The 24,005-nt window shown below is 35.7% G+C and overlaps 1 protein-coding gene across 1 annotated transcript in view; it reads left to right on the top strand.

Annotated features, from left to right (window-relative positions):
• The window catches only part of LOC114210531 (phosphatidylinositol 3,4,5-trisphosphate 3-phosphatase TPTE2-like), a 151,370-nt gene that overhangs the window by 81,904 nt on the left and 45,461 nt on the right, over window positions 1–24,005 (top strand). The window contains exons 13-15 of the mRNA XM_028104810.2: window positions 14,385–14,445; window positions 15,250–15,331; window positions 15,435–15,523. Coding sequence (XP_027960611.2) covers window positions 14,385–14,445; window positions 15,250–15,331; window positions 15,435–15,523 — 232 coding nt within the window. The remainder of the gene's footprint in view (window positions 1–14,384; window positions 14,446–15,249; window positions 15,332–15,434; window positions 15,524–24,005) is intronic.

The following is a 24,005-nucleotide window of genomic DNA, read 5'->3' as shown; positions in this document are numbered from 1 at the left end:
AGCAACATCTTTAAAAATAAAATATAAATAATAAATAAATAAATAAATAAATAAATAAATAAATAAATAAGTAAATAAATGGTTGGGTGGCTCCATGTGGTGTCTCATGTTCCAACAGACTAATTCAGGCTTGTTCACATGGTGGCAGTGGCAAAGATCCCACAAGCAGCAAACAAAAGAATACAGAGCCCCTAATGGTCCAGGTTCAAAAGTAGTATAATATGGCTTCTACCTCATTCTGTGGTACAAAGCAAATTACAATTCAGTCCAGATTCAAGGAGTAGAACAGACTGCATATCTTGATAGCAGGAATTGCAACAAATTGTGGCCATTTTTATAGTCTTATCATAGGAGAGAAGGTTGGGAATTCTTTAAAAAAATACATGTTTTTAGGTTGAGGTCCTAAGTTATAGTGGAGGCATACTGCTTTATATAATGTGGATTAAATCATTTCACCCTTTCATGAAGATGGCAACAAAGACAAAGAAGGAAGTCCTTGCCCCTCCCAAAGCTGAAGCCAAGGCAAAGGATTTGAAGACCAAGAAAGTGGTGCTGAAATGCATCCACAGTCACCAAAAAAAGATCCACAGGTCACCTACATTTCGACAGCCCAAGGCACTGTGTCTCTGAAGGCAGCCCAAATATCCTCAAAAGAAAGCCCCCAGGAGAAACAAGCAAGGTTGACCACTATGCCATCATCAATTCCCCTACTGAGTCAGCCATGAAGAAAATAGAAACAACAACACACTTGTGTTCACTGTGGATGTCAAAGCCAACAAGCACCAGATCAAACAGGCTGTGAAGAAGCTCTATGACATTGATGTGGCAAAGGTCAACACCCTGATCAGGCCTGATAGAAGAAGATATATATTTCACTGACTCCTGACAATGATGCTTTGGTTGTTGCCAACACAAATGAGATCATCTAAACTGAATCCATCTGGCTAAATCTAATTTTTTTACCATAATTAAATTATAATTCAAACAAAATGATATTTAATATGAAATTCCAGTTAAAAACCATCGTTTAAGAAGTTTGCATATGTGTGTGGTTGTGTATTAGTGCAATTTATATTATTAAACCAATATGATGTAATTATGTACATATACGTTTATGTCTATATTTAAGTCCACATATAAACATGCACATATAATTATGCTTTTGTTGAAGCATAACAAATACTGTAAATTGCACTAATCTTAAGTGGATCTTGATGAAGTTATTTTGAGGTATATATGTATGTAACCAACACCCTTATCAATATATAGAATATTTCTCTTTTTCAGTCAATATCCCAACACACTGGAGGTAATTATTATTCTAACATCTATTACACAGATTAGTTTTACTTTTTCTTGAATTTCACATAAGTGGAATCATATAATACATCTTTTTTGACTTTTTATGCCCCAAATCTGAGATTCATTCAGTGTTGTGCAGTTCTTACAACATTTACATATTACTTGTTATAACTTTAATATTTACTGCTATCTAAAATTCTGATTAAAAGCCTAAGCATTCAGGGGCACCTGGATGGCTCAGTTGGTTAAGCAGCTGTCATCAGCTGAAATCATGATCTTGGGGTCCTGGGATCAAGCCCCGTGTTGGGCTCCCTGTTCAGTGGGGAGTCTGCTTCTCCCTCTGCCCCTACCCCTGCTAGTGCTTGCACACACACTCTCTCTCTCTCTCAAATAAGTAAATAAAATCTTTATTTAAAAACAAAAAGCCCAAGCATTCCATTTACATACAGGAATCATACAATTGTACACCACTTCACAAAGACATCAAAGGTGTTACATTCTATAACATCTATTTTACAGAAATTTTTTAAAAAATCAAAAGATACAGCTGAAGAAACATATATTTGGCAGCCAGTAATTTTGACAGGGAGGTTGTATAACTCACATGACTTATAATATGTGAATTAAAAATATTGCATTTTGAGTAGTCATTATGCTTTGTGTGATAACAAAGAAAGAATACTGGCTGTTGAAAAGTCATGGTAAAAAATACTTAATGCACTTCAAAATGTTACACAAATTATTGTGGTTTCTATGCACCCCTAAACCTTTAGTCATTTAGTTCAAGTATGTCACTAAAGTGATACGTTAATTCTTCCAGTACAATGGTATATTTCATTCTATTGACCATTGCATACTCTAGAATATATTAAAAAGAAATGTGTAATATTCACAAATGTTCAAAACAAGAAGACCTGTGAACCTGCTTAGTTCTTTTGAGATGATCTCATGTCCACTTAATAAGTATTCATTCCACAAAATAGTAAGCTAAAGTTTGAACATAATTTCCAAGATAAAACACATTTTCTCATAAATCATGAAGTCTTTTTCTCAAGCACCACAAAAATAGACAGAAGAATTTTAGTTTGAACAGATTTCTTGGACTGTGCTTAACCTGGTATTTCAGCTTAGTTTCTAAAACTTCAGAAGGACCAGATTTTGAATTACAGACGGTCTCCAGTTAAAAAGTTTGGCTTTTGGATTCTTTCCATGATTTGGTCCATTGACTGATGAGTGGATAAAGAAGATGTGAGATACACACACACACACACACACACACACTAGAATATTACTCAGTCATCAAAAATAATGAAATCTTGCCATTTGCAACAACGTGCATAGAACTAGAGTGTATTATGCTAAGTGAAATAAGTCAGAGAAAGACAAATATATGATTTCACTTATATGTGGAATTTAAGAAACAAAGCAGATGAACATAGGGAAAGGGAAGGAAAAATAAAATAAAAAGAGAGAGAGGTAAACTATAAGAGACTCTATAGTTAAAAGAACAAACTGAGGGTTGCTGGAGGGGTTGTGGGGTGGGGGATGGGCTAAATGGGTGATGAATATTAAAGAGGGCTCTTAAAAAAAATAAATAAATAAATAACTAAAGAGGGCTCTTGTTCGGATAAGCACTGGGTGTTATCTATAAGTGATGAATCACTAAATTCTATTCCTGAAACCAATACCACACATAGGTTAACTAACTTAAATTTAAAAAATAAAAAATTGCTTGACTTTACAACAGTATTAAAGTGATAAGCATTCAGTAAACCTCATACTTTGAAGTTGAATTTTGATCTTTTCCCAGGCTAGTGATATGTGGTGCAATATTTTCAACAGCTGCAGTTCCCAGTCAGCCCCGTGATCATGCGGGTGAACAGTTGATACCCTGACAACCATTGTGTCTTTACAGCCATTCTGGTTTTTCCCACTCAGTACAGTATTCAATACATTACAAGAGACATTCAACACTTTATTACAAAATAGGCTTCCTATTAGATGATTTTGTCCAACTGTAGGCTAATGTAAGTGTTTTGAGCACAATTAAGGTAGGCTAGGCTAAGCTATGATGTTGGGTAGGTTAGGAGTATTAAATGCATTTTTGACTTTTAATATTTTCAACCTAAAATGGGTTTGTTGGGACCTAACCCTGTGGTAAGTCAAGGAATATATGTACTTAGAAAGAAACTGCCTTGACAGAGATTAACTCAATCATTACCAACTGAAAAAAAGTATCCACTGTATTCATCTCTTATACAAACAGAAAAATAAAACATTTCCCCCTTGGAATAATATGTATACAATTATATATAATGTATATTATATATACTGCACTACAGTATATATCATATATTAAATAATAGTTATAAATATATAATAAATTGATATTACTATATTAGTATAATATATTTCCCTCTTAGAATAGTACATGTTTAAATATATATTAAATATATATTGCATAGTATATACTTTTATATAATATACAATTACATATAAATTATATATAGTATATTTTATTCTATTTATAAATATATATTGCATATATATTTATGTATATTCATCTCTTAGAAACACAAAAATATAAAATTTTCCCCTTAGAATAACATATGTGTATTTATATATAATATATATTATACTACACAATATAGGATATATAATTACATATATAAATTATGGAGTTAATACAATATATTTAGTATATGTTATGTATTATATATAAATATACATTTCATTTATAGCATATAAAATTCATCTTTTTTAAAAGAAACAGAAAAATATAACCTTTTCCCTTTAGAATAATACATGTGTATTTATACATAGTTATATAACTATAGTTATATATACTATAATTATAACATGTATATATTAACATGTACCTATAATCAAATTTGTTTAATATATACAGTATATAGTTTATATAAGTGTATATTTTAGTTTATACATTATGTAATTATAAGTTACAAATTCTATAAATTTATAAATTATAAATTAGATAATTTATATATAATTATAAAATATGTATATATAAATATGTATATTACATATACTAGTTTCCATATAATCATATAACATGTATGTTATATGTTATTTTATATAATATGTATTATATTGCATGCTATATTATATATATTATTTTATGGCATATACTATATTACATATAAAAAAGTATTATTCAAAGGAGATAAATTTTATATTTTCCTGTTTGTAAGAGATAAATAGAGGTAATATATATTTATAAGTAATATGGAACTAAAACAAAACCATATAATTCATATGGTACAATGTTTTAAACTCTTTTTTGTTTGACATAAGTATTGCTACCCCAGATTTCTTTTCACATCCATTTGCATGCATTCTCCATCCCTTCACTTTCAGTGTGCATGTGTATTTAGGTTTGCAGTGAGTCTCTTGTAGGCAGCATATAGATGGGTCTTGGGTGTTTTTTTTTTTTTTTTCCATTCCATCACCTTATATCTTTTGCTTGGAACAGTTAGTCCATTTACATTCAAAGTAATTATTGATGGATGTATATTTGTCATTTTGTTACTTGTTTTATGGTTGTTTTTGTAGTTCTCTGTTCCTTTCTTCCTTCGCTCTCTTCTCTCACAATTAGTTGGCTTTCTTTAGTGATATATTTGGATTCCTTTCTCTTTATTCTTTGCATATCTATTACCAGTTTTTGATTTGTGGTTACCGTTAGGTTTATTTGTAACATCTTCTGCATATAACAGACCATATTGAGTTGATGGTCACTTAAGTTTGAATGCATTCTTTACTCCTTTCCTCACCACATTTTAGGTATATGGTGCCATAATTTACTTTTATTTTCTGAGTATCCTCACTGATTTTTATAGATATACTTATTGTAATTGCTTTTGTGCTTCCTACTTTTCTTACTCCTATTTATGGTCTTCTACAAAAGTCCCCTTTTGCATTTTTTTGTAGGGTTCATTTAGTGGTGATGAATTTCTTTAATTTTTTTTTGTCTTGGAAACTCTATCCCTCCTTGCTGGATAACCTTGCTGGATAGAGTATTCTTGGCTGCTGATTTTTTCCTTCCCGCACTTTGAATATATCATGCCATTCTCTTCTGGTCTGCAGAGTTTCTGCTAAAAAGTGAACTCATAACCTAATGGGGTTTCCCTTATATATAATTGCTTTCTTTTCTCTTGCTACTTTTAAAATTCTCTCGTTATCACTACTTTTTGCTATTTTATTTTTTATTATTATTTTTTAAATTTAATTTAATTTTATGTTATGTTAGTCACCATACAGTACATCATTGCTTTTTGATGTAGTGAACCATGATTCATTGTTTGCATATAACACCCAGTGCTCCATGCAGTACGTGCCCTCCTTAATACCCATCACTGGGCTAACCCATCCCCCCACCCCCCCGCTAAAACCCTCAGTTTGTTTCTCGGAGTCCATAGTCTCTCGTAGTTCGTCTCCCCCTCCAATTCCCCCCCCTTCATTTTTCCCTTCCTTCTCCTAATATCCGCCATGCTATTCCTCATGTTCCACAAATAAGTGAAACCATATGATAATTGACTTTCTCTGCTTGACTTATTTCACTTAGCATAATCTCCTCCAGTCCCATCATGTTGATGTAAAAGTTAGGTATTCATCCTGTCTGATGGCTGAGTAATATTCCTTTGTATATATGGACCACATCTTCTTTATCCATTCATCTGTTGAAGGGCATCTCAGCTGTTTCCACAGTTTGGTCATTGTGGACATTGCTGCTATGAACATTGGGGTGCATATGGCCTTTCTTTTCACTACATCTGTGTCTTTGGGTTAAATACTCAGTAGTGCAATTGCTGGGTCATAGGGTAGCTCTATTTTTAATTTTTTGAGGCACCTCCACACTGTTTTCCAAAGTGGCTGTACCAACTTGCATTCCCACCAACGGTGTAAGACGGTTCCTTTTTCTCCACAACCTCTCCAACATTTGTTGTTTCTTGCCTTGTCAATTTTTGCCATTCTAACTGATGTAAGGTGGTATCTCAATGTGGCTTTGATTTGAATTTCCCTGATGGCTAATGATGATGCACATTTTTTCATGTGTCTGTTAGCCATTTGTCTTCTTTTGAGAAGTGTCTGTTCATGTCTTCCGCCCATTTTTTGACTTGTTTGTTTTTTTGGGTGTTGAGTTTGAGAAGTTCTTTATAGATCTTGGAAATCAGCACTTTGTCCGTAGTGTCATTTGCAAATGTCTTCTCCCATTCTGTGGATTGCCTCTTTGTTTTGTTGACTGTTTCCTTTGCTGTGCAGAAGCTTTTCATCTTGATGAAGTCCCAAAAGTTCATTTTTGCTTTTGTTTCCCTTGCCTTTGGAGATGTATCTTGAAAGAAGTTGCTGTGGCCAATGTCGGAGAGGTTACTGCCTATGTTCTCCTCTAGGATTTTGATGGATTCCTGTCTCACATTGAGGTCTTTCATCCATTTTGAGTTTATCTTTGTGTATGGTGGAAGGGAATGGTCGAGTTTCATTCTTCTGTATATAGCTGTCCAATTTTCCCAGCACCATTTATTGAAGAGACTGTCTTTTTTCCATTGCATATTTTTTCCTGCTTTGTCGAAGATTATTTGACCATAGAGTTGAGGGTCCATATCTGGGCTCTCTATTCTGTTCCATTGGTCTATATGTCTGTTTTTGTGCCAGTACCCGGCTGTCTTGGTGATCACTGCTTTGTAATACAGCTTGAAATCAGGCAACGTGATGCCCCCAGCTTTGTTTTTCTTTTTCAGCATTTCCTTGGCAATTCAGGGTCTTTTTGGATTCCATACAAATTTTAGGATTGTTTGTTCCAGCACTTTGAAAAATGCCATTGGTATTTTGATTGGGATGGCGTTGAAGGTATAGATTGCTCTGGGCAGCATAGACATTTTAACAATGTTTATTCTTCTGATCCATGAGCATGGAAAGTTTTTTCCATCTTTTTGTGTCTTCTTCAATGTCTTTCATGAGTGTTCTGTAGTTCCTAGAGTATAGATCCTTTACCTCTTTGGTTAGGTTTATTCCGAGGTATTTTATAGTTTTGGTGCTATTGTAAATGGAATCGATTCTCTAATTTCTCTTTCTACAGTTGCATTGTTTGCCATTTTAATTACTATGTGTCTTTGTGTGGACCTCCTTGGGTTGATTTTGTTGGGGGGATCTCTATGTCTCCTGGATCTGGGTTTCTGTTTCCTCCACAGATTTGAAAGGTTTTCAGTGTAATTTCTTCAAATAAGTTTTCTACCCCCTTTCCCGTCTCTTCTCCTTCTGCGATCCCTGTAATGTGAATGTTATTATGCTTGATGGAATCACTGAGTTCCCTATGTTTATTCTCACTTTGCATAATTTTTTCCTCTTACCTGTTCAGCTTGATTACTTTAAATTACTTTGTCCTCCAGGTAGCTGATTTCTTCTTCTTCCTCTAGCCTACTCTTTATTCCATCTAGTATATTTTTAATTCCGTTTATTGTGTTCTTCATCTTTGATGGTTTTATTTTACCTCTTTGTTTTAAGGGTCTCACTGATGTCCTCCACTCTTTTCTTGAGTTTACTGAGTATCTTTATGACCATTACTTTAAATTCTGCATTGAGCATATTACTTATCTCCATTTTGCTTAGGTGTCTTGCTGTGATTTTGTCCTGTTCTTTCATTTGGGACATATTCCTCTGTCTCCTCACTTTGTCCTACTCTGTCTGTTTCTGTATGTTACAGAGCAGCTACATGTCCTGCTCTTGAAAATAATGACCTTATGAAGAAAAGGTTATTTAGTGTCCTGCAGTTTAGTGTCCCCTGATCACCAGAACCTGGTACTTCAGGAGTGTCTCCTATGTGTGTTTTGTGCACCCTGCTGATGTGTCTTGGCTACTTTTTCCTTCAGTCATCTGCAGTGATTCTCTTTGCCTGTTGTGGACAGTGTTTGTTCTCTGTGGTGTTAGTCACCAGACTGGGGCCACCTTGGGCTTCAGTTAAGCCAGACCAGGCATTTGCCAGAGATGCAGTAGCACCAAACTAGGGTGCTTTGGCTGTTTGTCCCCTGAAGTGCTTTCGTTGATGGGCCAGGTCAGCAATCAGACCAGTTGTCTGCCTCCAGCCTACTGCTAGGTCTGCTGTTTGATTCTTGTCTATGGTTATCTTTCCCTCTCCTCAGGGCAGGAGTGACTTTGGAGTGATACTGGCCCCTGTTGGAGTTTGCATACTTCCAGGCTTGTGGCACCAATCTGGATGGGCTCTGGCAAAGAGCATATTGGAGGGGACAGTGTGCCTGGGGTTCCGAGGGGACAGTGATGTTAGCAAGTTAGGTGGTGATTATCAGAGCTGTGTTGGTCCTGCAGGTGGCCATTTGTTTATGATGGGGGGAGGGGGCAGGGAATGGCACCTGCCAGCTCTTTTGTTGCTGGAGGAGTCTCCTAGCAATCTCTGTCCCACTGGGTCTTGCTCTGAAATGAATAAACTACTCTCTCTCCCATATACCCCAGACATTTTACAAACTGCAGCTGCTGTGCTGTATCTCAGCAGGACTATTTCTTTTGCTATCTCTTTAAGGGCAGGGACCCAGATTCCTCTCATCCAATGACTCTCCTAAAGCTGAACCTCCTGAATTTTGAAATTCCAGGTCTTAAGCCCCACTGGTTGTAAGAACTCACAAAATTTGGCTCCTCTGGTTTTCAAAGCCAAATATTATGGGGTTTGTCTTCCCTATATGGGCTCCCTGATGTGAGGGTTTGTTTCTTTCCCCTCTCCATGCCTGCAGCACACTTGCCTCCTGAAGACAGTTATATGGGTCTCTTTAGCTCCAGATCATGTCTCTGCCCTTACTACCCTCTTTGATGTGGCCTCTTCTCTACATTTAGTTGTGGAGTTTGTTCTGGAGTCTCTATGTCATTTTTTGCGTTATTTACACTGATGCATTACTTAGTTTTATCTGTGCAAGATGAGCTTAAGGTCCTCCTAATCTGCCATCTTCCCCAGAAGTATCTTTGATATTATTTTAGATGGTATTTTAATATTTTATTTTCTTATTGGCTGCTGATATATGGGAATATAATTGATTTTTGTATATATATTCAGTACACTTCATAAACTCATACATTAAACAGACACATCAAAAGATGCTCAACATCACTCATCATCAGGGAAATGCAAATCAAAACCACAATAAGATATCACCTCACAGCTGTCCAAATGACTAAAATCAACAACACAAGAAACCACAGGTGTTGGTGAGGATGAAGCAAAAAGGAACCCTTGTGCACTGCTGCTGGGAATGCAAATTGGGTGCAATCACTGTGGAAAACAGTGTGTAAATTACTCAAAAAATAAAACAATAGACATATTCTGTGATCCAGGAATGACACTACTGGGTATTTACCCAAAGAAAACAAAGACACGAATTCAAAATGATATATGCACCCTTTATGTTTATTGCAGGATTATTTGCAATGGCCAAACTATGGAAGCAATTCAAGCATCCATCAATAGATGGATAAAAAAGATGTCATATATATTTTTTCAAAGGAATATTAGTCAACCATAAAAAATGAAATCTTGCCATTTGCAACATGAATGGATCTAGAGACTATAATGTGAAACAAAATAAGCCAGAGAAAGACAATTACCATATGATTTTAGTTATGTAGAATTTAAGAAACAAAACAAATGAACAAAGGGAAAAAAAGAGTCAAATAAAAAACCAGACTCTTAATTATAGAGAATACACAGGTTGTTACCAGAGGGAAGGTGAGTGGGGATGGGTGAAATAGATGAAGAAGAAAGAATATTAAGAGTACACTCATCTTGATGAGCACTGAGTAATATATGGAACTGTTGAATCACTATTTTGTACACCTGAAACTAATATAACACTGTATTAACGATACTGGAATTAAAAATAAAACACTGGAATGAATAAATGATCACAAAAAATTAATTCATAATTCATTTTAATAAGTTGTATATTCCTTGGGCTTTTTATGTATATAAGCATGTAAAGTTACTACTTTCTTAACTTTGTATACTTTTTATTTTTTTTCTTTATTGAATTGTCTAGGACCTCCACTGTAAAGTTGAATAGTAGTAAGAACACTCTTTGCTTGTTCCCAAACTTAAATGGAAAGAATTAGAAATTCTACTATTAGAATGATGTTTTCTAGAGGCTTTTTGTAGCTATTTTTTACCAGATTAAGAAACTTTGTCAATATCTCAAGGAGATAAGCGTTAAGAACTGAAAAAAACCACCTCAGTGGTCTACAGAACACTCTAGAAGACAAGAATAATATCTTTGCTTTGACTTACATGTTAAATGAAGTTTGTGGGTTTTTAACACCCTAGCCAATATTAAGTGTTGCTAAATTTATATTTATCACCACCAAATCTACAGAGAAAAATGAATCAATTTAGACAAGTTGTAATTAACTCACCATTCTCAGCTCAACCTACTGAAAAGTAATACTGGCAAAAGATGCTCTATCCCTAGAGATGGATTCTGGCAATTTGAGGATGGCTGTCCCGAAGTGCCATAATCCATCCAATGGACCCTGGTCAAATTACTCCATTACTATTCCCATCATGGAATGAATAAAGTAGTTTCCACATTAAATAGAAGTTTGGACAACCTTTCAAAATTGGTCAAGGGAGTAGTAGAATCATGTCTTACTTATAAATAACATACCCTAGGTAGGATATGTTTCACACTCTCCTCCTTAAGACCTTTTTGAACATTTACAAATTGATTTTGACTCCCCAAGTCTCAAGACTATGAATATATACTAGTTATTGTTTGTAATTTTTTTTTTTTTGCTTGCATAGAAAAGTTTCCTTGCCTTAGAATAAGGTAGAATGATTTCATGAATGATCCAAATACTTTATCCTTCCCTACTGGGCTCTATCGCATGAACTGATTTAGTCAACAGAATGACATAAAGCAGGCAATTGCAAAAACGCTTATAAGATTCCACTCTAGCTCTTGCCTTTTACCATCATATAAGAACACACCCAGGCTAACCTAATAAAGGATGAAAACATGCGGAGCAGATAGGAGTTACTCCAGATACCCCAGGTAAGGTCATTATAGAGCAGCTGATAAGGAACACTGAGATTCCATTCCACAGTGGTGATGTAGGAAGACCTTAAACTCACCTTCTCCAAGGCCACACCAAATCTACAAATATTAATGGAATAGTTCCTCCTGAAGAACTGAGGGATGACTGAACAGCTTCTGCATAACAAAAGATAAAGAAACCACATAGAGAACAGCAAGAGAGAGGCAGACACAGTAATTAAGGGAACCCCCACCCCTGACACTGTGAACTACAATGGGCAGTGACTTTGGTACAATTGCATATTCTTTATTCTGGTTGAGGACAAAAACTATCCATCTGGTCCCCAAAAATGTAGTTTATTGGCAGAGCTGAACTTTATTTTAGATGCTTTTTGTCTCTATTCAGCTAGTTAGTTTAAGAGAGATTTGTAGTCTTCGGGTAAGCTATATAGATCAGAAAACACAGCAGTAAGTTATCTTTGTATTGAGTCAAAGATGGACTCTTGGAGAAAATCCAAATCCTTGAGACATTTTTTTTAGACATACAGAGAAATAGGAGGTGATTTTTTAAATCCCTGAAGCATAACCACCCAGGTATATTTTTTCATAAAAAAGCAAATGATGACTATCCTTAAGTGTGGGTATACTAAAGAAGGTTGCACATAAATTAGCCTCTGTGAAATGTTTACTTATTGAGAGAAGGGCAAGACAGTATTCTAATGGTTGCGTGATACTTCATTAGTGCTATAATCAACCTTGAATGTTGGATATTTAGGTGTCATCAATATTAATAATGCAGCATCAGAGGCTCAAAGGCATAAAGCCTTTTCTGAATAGATTTCTAGGAGTAAAAGTACCTGGTTATGGAGTATGAGTATTTTTAGGGTTCTCAATATATATTGCCAAATCCAAGGGATTATGTTAGCAATAAATCAAAAGTTTTATTTTCATGCAATCTTTGTGAGCATTGGATTTTCTCATTTGAAAAGGAGAGGGCTGGGGCGCCTGGGTGGCTCAGTTGGTTAAGCGACTGCCTTCGGCTCAGGTCATGATCCTGGGGTCCCTGGATCGAGTCCCACATCGGGCTCCCTGCTCAGCGGGGAGTCTGCTTCTCCCTCTGACCCTCTTCCCTCTCGTGCTTTCTATCTCTCTTTCTCTCTCTCTCAAATAAATAAATCTTTAAAAAAAAAAAGAAAAGGAGAGGGCTAATTTCATGGGTGAAAATGGGATTTTGTTGTTGTTTAGATTTCTCTATTGGTGAGGCTGAACATTTATCTATATAGGTGGTTATGCAATTAGATTTTCTCTTTTATGAATATATTTATGTCCTAGGCCCCCTTACCCACAGGTTGAGGGAGTACTATTTAAATTGTTATGAGTTACTAGTTTATACTAGTATAACTAGTTTATAGATAATACTAGACATAGTCCCCATTCACTCAATTTTACTGAAAATTATTCTCTGTTATTTGTTTGTTGTACTGTGGCATTTTTTTAAAAGGAAATTTCAAATTTTTATAAAGTCAAAACTAAATCTGTTGATCTTCCATTGATTTGATTTCTTTAATCAAAAAGAATTGATGTTCACTTAAACTTCTTAGAGTTATTTGTGTTTTTTTTATATCTGATCCCTCAATCCATCTGGACTAAAATGTGCAAAGGATCTCATGAAATCTTGATGTGTACGAGTCTATTTATTCCTCCATTCCAGCCTTATGCAGACTCAGAGTGTTTATCTTTTTGACTTACTATTTCCTCCTGACTATTTAATCAAGTGGTCATTTTGATATCTTTTCTTTTTCTCAATATGAAGCTAGTAAACATTGCTCAGGGTACTATACTCAGCAATTTTTTACCGTTTTTACAGTCATTTTGTTGTAAACAGACAATGCACGTGTGTGTGTGTTTCAAATGTATAAATTTGTTGGAAATATTGTATTAGTATGGTGATTATAACTGTATTTTAGATCACTATTTCTTATTTGAAAAGTTATGCATATATGCATATTTGTGTGTGTATATATATGTATATGCACATACACACATATGTATTCATTTTAGAAAATATGCAAAGATAATCCAAAAAAGTCTCCATATTGCCACCACTTAACTAAAATTTAATATAATGTATTTATCTTTTTCTATCATGCATATATACACACACAATCATACCACACATTTTTGCATCATTTATTCATTTAAATATTGCATAGGTAGACTATAATATCCAGGTCATTATCTAAAAAACCTATCTATTGGGGCACCTGGGTGGCTCAGTTGGTGGAGCCTGCAATTCTTGGTTTTGGCTTAGGTCATGATCTCAGGGTTGTGAAATGGAGCCCCACATCAGGCTCCACGCTCAGGGGGAGTCTGCTGAAGATTCTCACTCCCTCTCCTCTTCCCCCTACTCATGCTCTCTCTCTTTTTTCTAAAATAAATAAATCTTGGGTGCCTGGGTGGTTCAGATGGTTAAGCGTCCACCTTCGGCTCAGGTCATGATCCCAGGGTCCTGGGATCGAGTCCCACATTGGGCTCCTTGCTCTGCAGGGAGTCTGCTTCTCCCTCTCCCTCTGCCTCTCCCCCTGCTTGTTCTCTCTCTGTCTCTCTTGCAAATGAATAAATGAAATGTTTAAAAAAAATAAAAATAAATAAAATAAATCTTTTTTAAAAATTAAAAAATATAAATAAAAACCTATATTCAGAAAATAGATCTAGATAAGAATCATATATTACTGTGAAATCATAATTTTCACAAATTTACTTAAGGCTAGTTAACTGCCTCTGATAGCTTTAAGCAATGTGTATTTATAGTAGAGGTTAATCAGAGTAGTCAAGCACAACATTGTGGGCTATTTGAAAACCATCAGTGGATGAGATAGGACTTGGAATGTACATACTCTTATATTCCCTAAATCTCCCCTAAAAGGTGCTAAGTGTGGGACAGCTGAATAAAAGGTAATGACCATTTTGGCTTACTCCTAAGGAATGGCTTATATACACCACGTGGATTTATGTAAGATATGTGTCTATTTTTTCTAGGAAGTTGTGCGGTTCCTAGATACCAAACATCAAGACCACTATCAAGTCTACAATCTATGCAGTATGTGCATGGCCAGATATTTTGCTACTATTGATTTAAAACAGGATGATTCAGTCTTTACATTTCATTTAATCATAAGTATTTGGTGGGTGATGGGAAGTGAGTTTAAAAAACTCTATCTTGCACTGGTTCTGTTTTGTAGGAAAAAAATATCTCAATATTTTTATCTCAATAGTATAAATGCCCTGTGAGGGAGGCAGGAGGCTTAAGTTGAGGCATAGCCAATTTGGTTGAATCTGCTCTAGTGGTATTAGGTTTAGGAAAAATACTTCTGTTTTTCCTGTCAGCTTGTGTTTTGAAGACAACTCACTAGGAGTGGGGTGTGAGGAGAGCAAAACCCAAATGAAAAAATTCTAAATAGTCAATAAACAAGGGAAAATATGCTAAAAAGCAAAACCCTGTAGAAAAGCGATTATATCCCCGCTTCCTACTCTGTTTTGTCTTTTCCTCTTCCTGTATATTAAACGGACATTTTCAGGAGGCAAGCATTCTGGTTGGCCACATTTACTTCTGCTCTGTGGTATCTGTCTACCCTATAATAATATGATGAGTAGCCTGCTAGAAAATTAAAAGTAAGACCTGTTAAACCCAAATAAGTTGGGTTTAGGTTATTCAAGATGGACAAACCACTACTATCTCTATTTTTCAGACCCTTAATATTCTTAAAGCAGCAAGAACCAGTCAGAAAGCTCTTTTTAAAGGTGGATAAGGAATTTATAATAAAAAAGTATAACTTCTTCATAACTTTATCATTTGCTATATTTATTAGGCATAGATATATGACCAGTGTATCATTTATTTTAGGTGAAGGAGCTTATGATCCTAAGTACTTCCATTACAGGGTCCAGCGAATCATGATTGATGATCACAACGTCCCCACTCTAAGGTAAGTTTTATGCCAAGATGGCTGTCAAAAGAAAGCTAAATATAGTGGGCTTGATTTTTTGGATGAATTTTAATTCAACTAAAAATTTTACATTTAAAATCAGTGAGATGGTGGCATTCACCAAGGAAGTAGATAAGTGGATGGCTCAAGATGACGAAAACGTCGTAGTGATTCACTGTAAGGGAGGCAAAGGTAAAAATATTTTTTTAATTTCTCTTTTTCTAAATACATATTAATACACTAAAGTACAAGAACAAGATACATACTGCTATTAGTATTAATGGTTGTTAAATTTTTTTTTTGGCGGGGGGCTCCTAGGTGGCGCAGTGGGTAAGTATCTGACTCCTGGTTTCAGCTCAGGTTGTGATCTCAGCGTCATGAGATGGAGTCCCTCACCAGGCTCTGTGCTCAGGGCAGAGTCGGCTTGAGTTTCTCTCTTCCTCTGCACCTCTTACCCCACCCTGCGCGCGCTCTCTCTCTCTCTCTTATCTCTCAAATAAATGAATAAATCTTTAAAAAAATAGTTGTTAACATTTTTTGATGTTAGCTTCAAGACTGAAAGAAGGGAAGGAAAGAGTAAGGAGGGAGGGTGGAAGGTAAATACTAAAGGGAAGAAAATAGGAATAACAAAACTAAGGAAGGTTGAGCATATTTTTTCTTGTTTATTGACTACTTGAGTTTCTTCATTTTTGATTTGCCAAAATATGAAATAAAAATGTCTAATTTTAAAAACTGTCAGAGCACTTTTATTTAAGATTGTTCTTAAACTTTGTGAGAACCTTTTAAAGTTAAGGAGCCAACAGCATTGCTATTGCAAAACCCAAAACTTATAGTGGAATTTTTATAGTGTACAGATACAAACAAATTGATTTTTGTGAGGTAAAATGGAAAAAAAAGTGTAAACTCATTCAATTTAAATTGAGTTAGATTTTTCTCTCATTCAGCTTTAGGCTTTTAATAATCATCTAAGCATATTTCAGTTTTTGACCAAGAATTACATTTTTGGTGGGTTATAAAACAGTTTTTCCAGGAAAACACAATACTTTAAAACTACCACATATAATCGAGTCAAATCAAGTTTTAGTGTTACCTGAAAACTAGTTTCAAGCCCATGAACTAGTAGGTAGTTTCTATCTTTACCTCTACAGGTTGAAATATTCTGGACATGCAATTTGCAATACCGTGTATAAATGAAGGCTATAGAAATAGAACCATAGGAATTGCCAGTTTTTGACTATCTTTTATTTACAAATATGGTCATTTCACATGGCTCAACGTAAAGTATTATAATCCAAGCAATTAACTTTAGTTTCCTTTTAATTAAATCTAATTGCCTGCTTGAAGGATAACCTTCATTTCTAATTTCTTTTTTAAATTTTTTCTGAGAAGGGACTTCAATTATCCTGTGTTTGCATGTCTTGCATTGACTTTCCTTTAGGATTGTTTGGCAGGTTGGTATTCAGCCAGCTGGTATGCACCAGAGTAGCCTCCTTTTTCAAGTTTTCATTCATACTGGTTTTGCTCCCTTCTTGCTGGTTGGTGCCTGCACATTATTTTATTATTGATTTTTGGGACTACTTTAAACTGGATGTTGTTTTTTTTAGTATAGTTGACATGCAATGTTGGAATGAAAATACTAATTTGAAAAGATCTATGCACCCCTATGTTCACTGCAGCGTTATTTACAATGGCCAAGTTATAGAAGCAACCCAAATGTCCATCAATAGATGAATGGATGAAGGAGATGTGGGGTGCGTGTGTACATACATTTTAGTCAGCTGTAAAAGATGCATGCTGTTGTTTCTGTTAGTAGTTTATATTACAACTATCAACTCCTACATGTTGTCTTTTAGCTTGATTATGATTTATTTTGTCATATAGAAGTATTTATCATTTTGAATGGAGTGAAATTTATTAGTCTTTCTGCACGTGTATGTGTGTGTGGTTTGTGCTTTTTGTCATGTTTAAGAAATCCAGCCTGCATACTGAAGTAGTGAAGGTATTATACTTTATAAGATATTAAAGTTTTGTTTTTTACATTTAGGTCTTTAATTGGGATTTGGGGAGGGAGGTTTTTTTTTTTCCATATGGATATACAATTGTCCTAACACCATCTATCACAAGCTCATTTATTCCCTGTTGATTTATAATCCCTTCTCAGTCACGTACAAAATTTTAATCGAAGTTTGAGATGGTCTCCGAGTTCTTTATGCCACACTACTGAAATTTTTTTTATTTAAAACATTTTTTATTAAAGCATAGTTGATACACAATGTGACATTAGTTTCATGTGTGCAACATAGTGATTTGACAAGTCTATACATTATATTACGCTCCCAACAAGCGTAGCTACCATCTGTCACTATGCAATGCTTTCCATTATCTTCAATGACAATACCATTGACTCTGTTCCCTGTGCTGTACCTTTCATCCCCTTGACTTATTCTGTAACTGGAAGCCTGTATTTCCTACTCCCCTTCACCCATTTTACCCAAACCCTCACCTGCTTCCCTTTGGCACCACCACTTTGCTTTCTGTATTTATATGTCTGTTTCTGTCTTTTGTTTTTTAGAATCCACATATAACTGAAATAATATGATATTTACCTTTCTCTGACTTATTTCACTTAACAAAACACCCTCTAGGTCCATCCATGTTGTCACAAATGGTAAAAGCCTCATCCTTTTATGGCTAGTATTCCATTGTGTGTGTGTGTGTGTGTACACACATATACAGATATATATATCACCTCTTCCTTTGATGGGGGACTTGGATTACTTGCATACCTTGGCTATTGCAAATACTGCTACAACGACCATAGGGGTGCATATATTTTTTTAATTAGTGTTTTCATGTTCTTTCAGTAAATGCCAAGTAGCAAAATTACTGGATCACATGGTAATTTTATTTTTAAGGAACCTACAGAATTTTAAGGAATTCTGAGGAACCTCCATACTGTTTCATTTTGGTTTTTCCCCATGTATTTCTTGATTTCCTCTTTGAGTTTTGGTTGACCCATTCATTGTTTAGTAGCATGTTATTTAACTTCCATGTATTTGTGTTGTGCTCTTTCCAGATTTCTTCCTGTAGTCGATTTTTAGTTTCATAACATGGTCAGAAAAGAAGCATGCTATGACTTCAGTCTTTTAAAATTTATTGAGACTTGTTTTGTGGCCTACCATGAGACCTATCCAGAGAATGTTCCATGTGCATTTGCAAATAATGTGTTTTCCACTGTTTTAGGGGAGAATGTTCTAAATATATCTGTTAGATCCATCTGGTCCAATGTGTCCAAAGCCATTCTTCCCTTCCTGATCGTCTGTTTGGATTATCTGTCCATTGGTGTAAGTGGGGCGGTAAAGTCCCCTACTATTATCATATTACTATTGATTACTTTCTTTATGTTTGTTATTAACTGCTTTATGTATTTGGGTGCTCCCATGTTGGATGCATAAATATTTACAATTGTTCTATCTTCGTGTTGGATTTTTCCCTTTATGATTATGTAGTGCCCTCCTTTGTCTCTTGTTACAGTTTTTGTTTTAAAGTCTATTTTGTCCAATATAAGTATTGCTACCCCAGCTTTCTTTTCACTTCCATTTGCATGATAAATGCTTTTCTGTCCCTTCACTTTCTTTTTTCATTTTTTTGTTTTGAGGAATAAATTTTATAACTACATAAAGTGCATAGTAGTATACTTAGTAAGTTCTTCACATATTGTAGTTGTGTGTGTTTTTTTAATCACTTATCCACCTGGATCTTCTTTCCATAATATTTTTTCCATATGCATGCAGAAAAATTTTAGTGATATTTTATTTTATTTTTCATTTAAAGTCAATTAAGTAACATATAATGTATTATTGGTTTCAGAGGTAGAGATCAGTGATTCATCAGTCTTATATAATACCCAGTGCTCATTACATCACGTGCCCTACTTAATGTCTATCACCCAGTTACCCCATCCCCCACCTCGCTCCCCTCCAGCAACCCTCATTTTGTTTCCTATGATTACGTCTCTGGTTTCGTTTTTTATTTTTTCCTCTCTTCTCCTATGATCCCGTCTTATTTCTTAAATTCCACATATCAGCAAGATCATATGATAGTTGTCTTTCTCTGATTGACTTATTTCGCTTAGCATAATACTCTCTAGTTCCATCCATGTCATTGCAAATGGCAAGATTTCATTTTTTGATGGTTGAATAGTATTCCATTGTATATATATACCACATCTTCTTTATCCATTCATCTGGGCTCTTTCCATAGTTTGGCTATTGTGGACATTACTGCTATAATTGAGTGCAGGTGCCCCTTCAGAACACTAATTTGTATCTTTAGGGTAAATACCCAGTAGTGCAATTGCTGGGTTGTAGGATAGCTCTATTTTCAACTTTTTGAGGAAGCTCCATACTATTTTTTTTATTTTTTATTGTTATGTTAATCACCATACATTACATCATTAGTTTTGGATGTAGTGTTCCATGATTCATTGTTTGTGCATAACACCCAGTGCTCCACGCAGAATGTGCCCTCTTTAATACCCATCACCAGGCTAACCCATCTTCTCACCCCCCTTCCCCTCTAGAACCCTCAGTTTGTTTTTCAGAGTCCATCGTCTCTCATGGTTGGTCTCCCCCTCCGTTTTTCCCCCCTTCATTCTTCCCCTCCTGCTGTCTTCTTCTTCTTTTTTTTTCTTAACATATATTGCATTATTTGTTTCAGAGGTACAGATCTGTGATTCAACAGTCTTGCACAATTCACAGCACTCGCCATAGCACATACCCTCCTTCATACTATTTTTCGGAGTGGTTGTACCAGCTTGCATTCCCACCAACAGTGTAAGAGGGTTCCCCTTTCTCCACATCCTTACCAACATCCCTTGTTTCCTGACTTGTTAAATTTAGCCATTCTGACTGGTGAGGTGGTATCTCATTGTGGTCTTGATTTGGATTTCCCTGATGCCGAGTGATGTTGAGCATTGTTTCATGTGTCTATTGGCCATTTGTATGTTGTCTTTGGAGAAGTGTCTGTTCATTTCTTGTGCCCATTTCTTGATTGGATTGTTTGTTCTTTGGGTATTGAGTTTGATAAGTTCTTTATAGATTTTGGACACTAGCCCTTTATCTGACATGTCATTTGCAAGGATCTTCTCTCATTCTCCCAGTTGTCTTTTGGTTTTGTCTACTGTTTCCTTTGCTGTGCAAAAGCTTTTTATTTTGATAAAGACCCAATAGTTCATTTTTGCCTTTGTTTCCTTTGCCTTTGGAGATGTGTCTAGCAAGAAAGTTGCTATGGCTGAGGTCAAAGAGGTTGCTGCCTATGTTCTTCTCTAGGATTTTGATGGATTCCTGTCTCACATTTAGGTCTTTCATCCATTTTGAGTCTATTTTTGTGTATGGTATAAGGAAATAGTCCAGTTTCATTCTTCTGCATGTGGCTGTCCAATTTTCCCAACCTGTTTTGTCGAAGATTAGTTGACCATAGAGTTGAGGGTCCATTTCTGGGTTCTCTGTTCTGTTCCATTGATCTATGTGTCTGTTTTTGTGTCAGTACCATACTTTCTTGATGATGACAGCTTTGTAATAGACCTTAAAGTCCAGAATTGTGATGCCACCAGTTTTGGTTTTCTTTTTGAACATTCCTTTGGCTATTTGGGGTCTTTTCTGGTTCCATACACATTTTAGGATTCTTTGTTCCAGCTCTGTGAAAAAAGTTGATGGTATTTTGATAGGGATTGCATTGAATGTGTAGATTGCACTAGGTAGCATAGACATTTTTTTTAATTTTATTATGTTAGTCACCATACAATACATCATTAGTTTTTGATGGGTGATCCACGATCCATTGTTTTCATATAAACCCAGTGCTCCATGCAGTACATGCCCTCCTTAATACCCATCACTGGGCTAACCCATCCCCCCCACAAAACCCTGTTTCTCAGAGTCCATAGTCTCTCATGGTTCATCTCTCCCTCCAATTCCCCCCCGTCATTTTTCCCTTCCTTCTCCTAGTGTCCTCCATGCTATTCCTTATGTTACACAAATAAGTGAAACCATATGATAATTTACTTTCTCTGCTTGACTTATTTCACTTAGCATAATCTCCTCCAGTCCCATCCATGTTGATGTAAAAGTTGGGGATTCATCCTTTCTGATGGCTGAGTAATATTCCATTGTATATATGGACCACATCTTCTTGATCCATTCATCTGTTGAAGGGCATCTCAGCTCTTTCCACAGTCTGGCTATTGTGGACATTGCTGCTATGAACATTGGGGTGCATATGGCCCTTCTTTTCACTACATCTGTGTCTTTGGGGTAAATGCCCAGGAGTGCAATTCCTGGGTCAGAGGGTAGCTCTATTTTTAAATTTTTGAGGCACCTCCACACTGTTTTCCAAAGTGGCTGTACCAACTTGCATTCCCACCAACAGTGTAAGAGAGTTCCCCTTTCTCCACAACCTCTCCAACATTTGTTGTTTCTTTCCCTGTCCATTTTTGCCATTCTAACTGGTGTAAGGTGGTATCTCAGTGTGGTTTTGATTTGAATTTCCCTGATGGCTAATGATGATGAACATTTTTTCATGTGTCTGTTAGCCATTTGTGTGTCTTCTTCAGAGAAGTGTCTTTTCATATCTTCTGCCCACTTTTTGACTTGATTATTTATTTTTTGGATGTTGAGTTTGAGAAGTTCTTCATAGATCTTGGATAGCAGCCCTTTATCTGTAGTGTCATTTGCAACTATCTTCTCCCATTCTGTGGGTTGCCTCTTTGTTTTGTTAACTGTTTCCTTTGCTGTGCAGAAGCTTTTTATCTTGATGAAGTCCCAAAAGTTCATTTTTGCTTTTGTTTCAGTAGCTTTTGGAGATGTATCTTGAAAGAAGTTGCTGTGGCCGATGTCAGAGAGGTTATTGCCTATGTTCTCCTCTAGGATTTTGATGGATTCCTGTCTCACATTGAGGTCTTTCATCCATTTTGAGTTTATCTTTGTGAATGGTGTTAGAGAATGGTTGAGTTTCATTTTTCTGCATGTGGCTGTCCAATTTTCCCAGCACCATTTATTGAAGAGACTGTCTTTTCCATTGCTTGTTTTTTCCTGCTTTGTCAAAAATTATTTGACCATAGAGTTGAGGGTCCATATCTGTGTTCTCTATTCTGTTCCATTGGTCTATATGTCTGTTTTTGTGCCAGTATCATGCTGTCTTGGTGATCACAGCTTTGTGATATAGCTTGAAATCAGGCAACGTGATGCCCCCAGCTTTGTTTTTCTTTTTCAACATTTCCTTAGTGATTCGGGGTCTTTTCTGATTCCATACAAATTTTAGGATTGTTTGTTCCAGCACTTTGAAAAATGTCATTGGAATTTTGATCAGGATGGCATTGAAGATATAGATTGCTCTGGGCAGCATAGACATTTTAACAATGCTTATTCTTCCTATCCATGAGCATGGAATATTTTTCCATCTTTTTGTGTCTTCTTCAATGTCTTTCATGAGTGTTCTGTAGTTCCTAGAGTATAGATCCTTTACCTCTTTGGTTAGGTTTATTCCAACGTATCTTATGGTTTTTGGTGCTATTGTAAATGGAATCGTTTCTCTAATTTCTCTTTCTACAGTTGCATTGTTAGTGTATAAGAAAGCAACTGATTTCTGTGCATTGATTTTGTATCCTGCCACATTACTGAATTGCTGTATGAGTTCTAGCAATTTATGGGTGGAGTCTTTTGGGTTTTCCACTTAAAGTATCACGTCATCTGTGAAAAGAGAGAGTTTGACTTTTTCTTTGCCAATTTGAATACCTTTTATTTCTTTTTGTTTTCTGATTGCTGTTGCTAGGATTTCTAGTACTATGTTGAATAATAGTGGAGAGAGTGGGCATCCTTGACGTGTTCCTGATCTTAAGGGAAAGGCTCTCAGCTTTTCCCCATTGAGGATGATATTCGCTGTGGGTTTTTCATAGGTGGATTTTATGAACTTGAGGAATGTTCCCTCTATCCCTATACTCTGCAGAGTTTTAATCCGGAAAGGATGTTGTATTTTGTCAAATGCTTTTTCTGCATCAATTGAGAGGACCATATGGTTCTTCTCCTTCCTCTTATTAATGTGTTCTATCATGTTGATTGATTTGCGAATGTTGAACCACCCTTGCATCCCAGGGATAAATCCCACTTGGTCGTGGTAGATGATCCTTTTAATGTATTGTTGATCCTATTAGCTACGATTTTGTTGAGGATTTTGGAATCCATATTCATCAGGGATATCGGTCTGAAATTCTCCTTTTTGGTGGGGTCTTTGCCTGGTTTGGGAATTAAGGTAATGCTGGCCTCATAGAATGAGTTTGGAAGCTTTCTTTCTGTTTCTATTTTTTGAAACAGCTTCAAGAGAATAGGTATTATTTCTTCTTTGAAAGTTTGGTAGAATTCCCCAGGGAATCCATCAGGCCCTGGGCTCTTGTTTTTGGGGAGGTTTTTGATCACTGCTTCAATCTCGTTACTGGTTATTGGCCTATTCAGGTTGTCAATTTCTTCCTGTTTCGGTCTTGGCAGCTTATAGGTTTCCAGGAAGGCATCCATTTCATCCAGATCGCTCAGTTTATTGGCATATAGTTGTTGATAATAATTTCTAATAGTTGTTTCTATTTTCTTGGTGTTAGCCGTGATCTCTCCCCTTTCATTCATAA

This window comes from Eumetopias jubatus, unplaced genomic scaffold, assembly GCF_037043125.1.
Source record: "Eumetopias jubatus isolate StellerSeaLion01/CBP00866 unplaced genomic scaffold, mEumJub1_p1.0 scaffold_3, whole genome shotgun sequence".
In the NCBI taxonomy this organism is placed as follows: Eukaryota; Metazoa; Chordata; class Mammalia; order Carnivora; family Otariidae; genus Eumetopias; species Eumetopias jubatus.
Note: the sequence above shows the minus strand (reverse complement) of the source record. Positions and strands in the feature narration are given on the sequence as shown.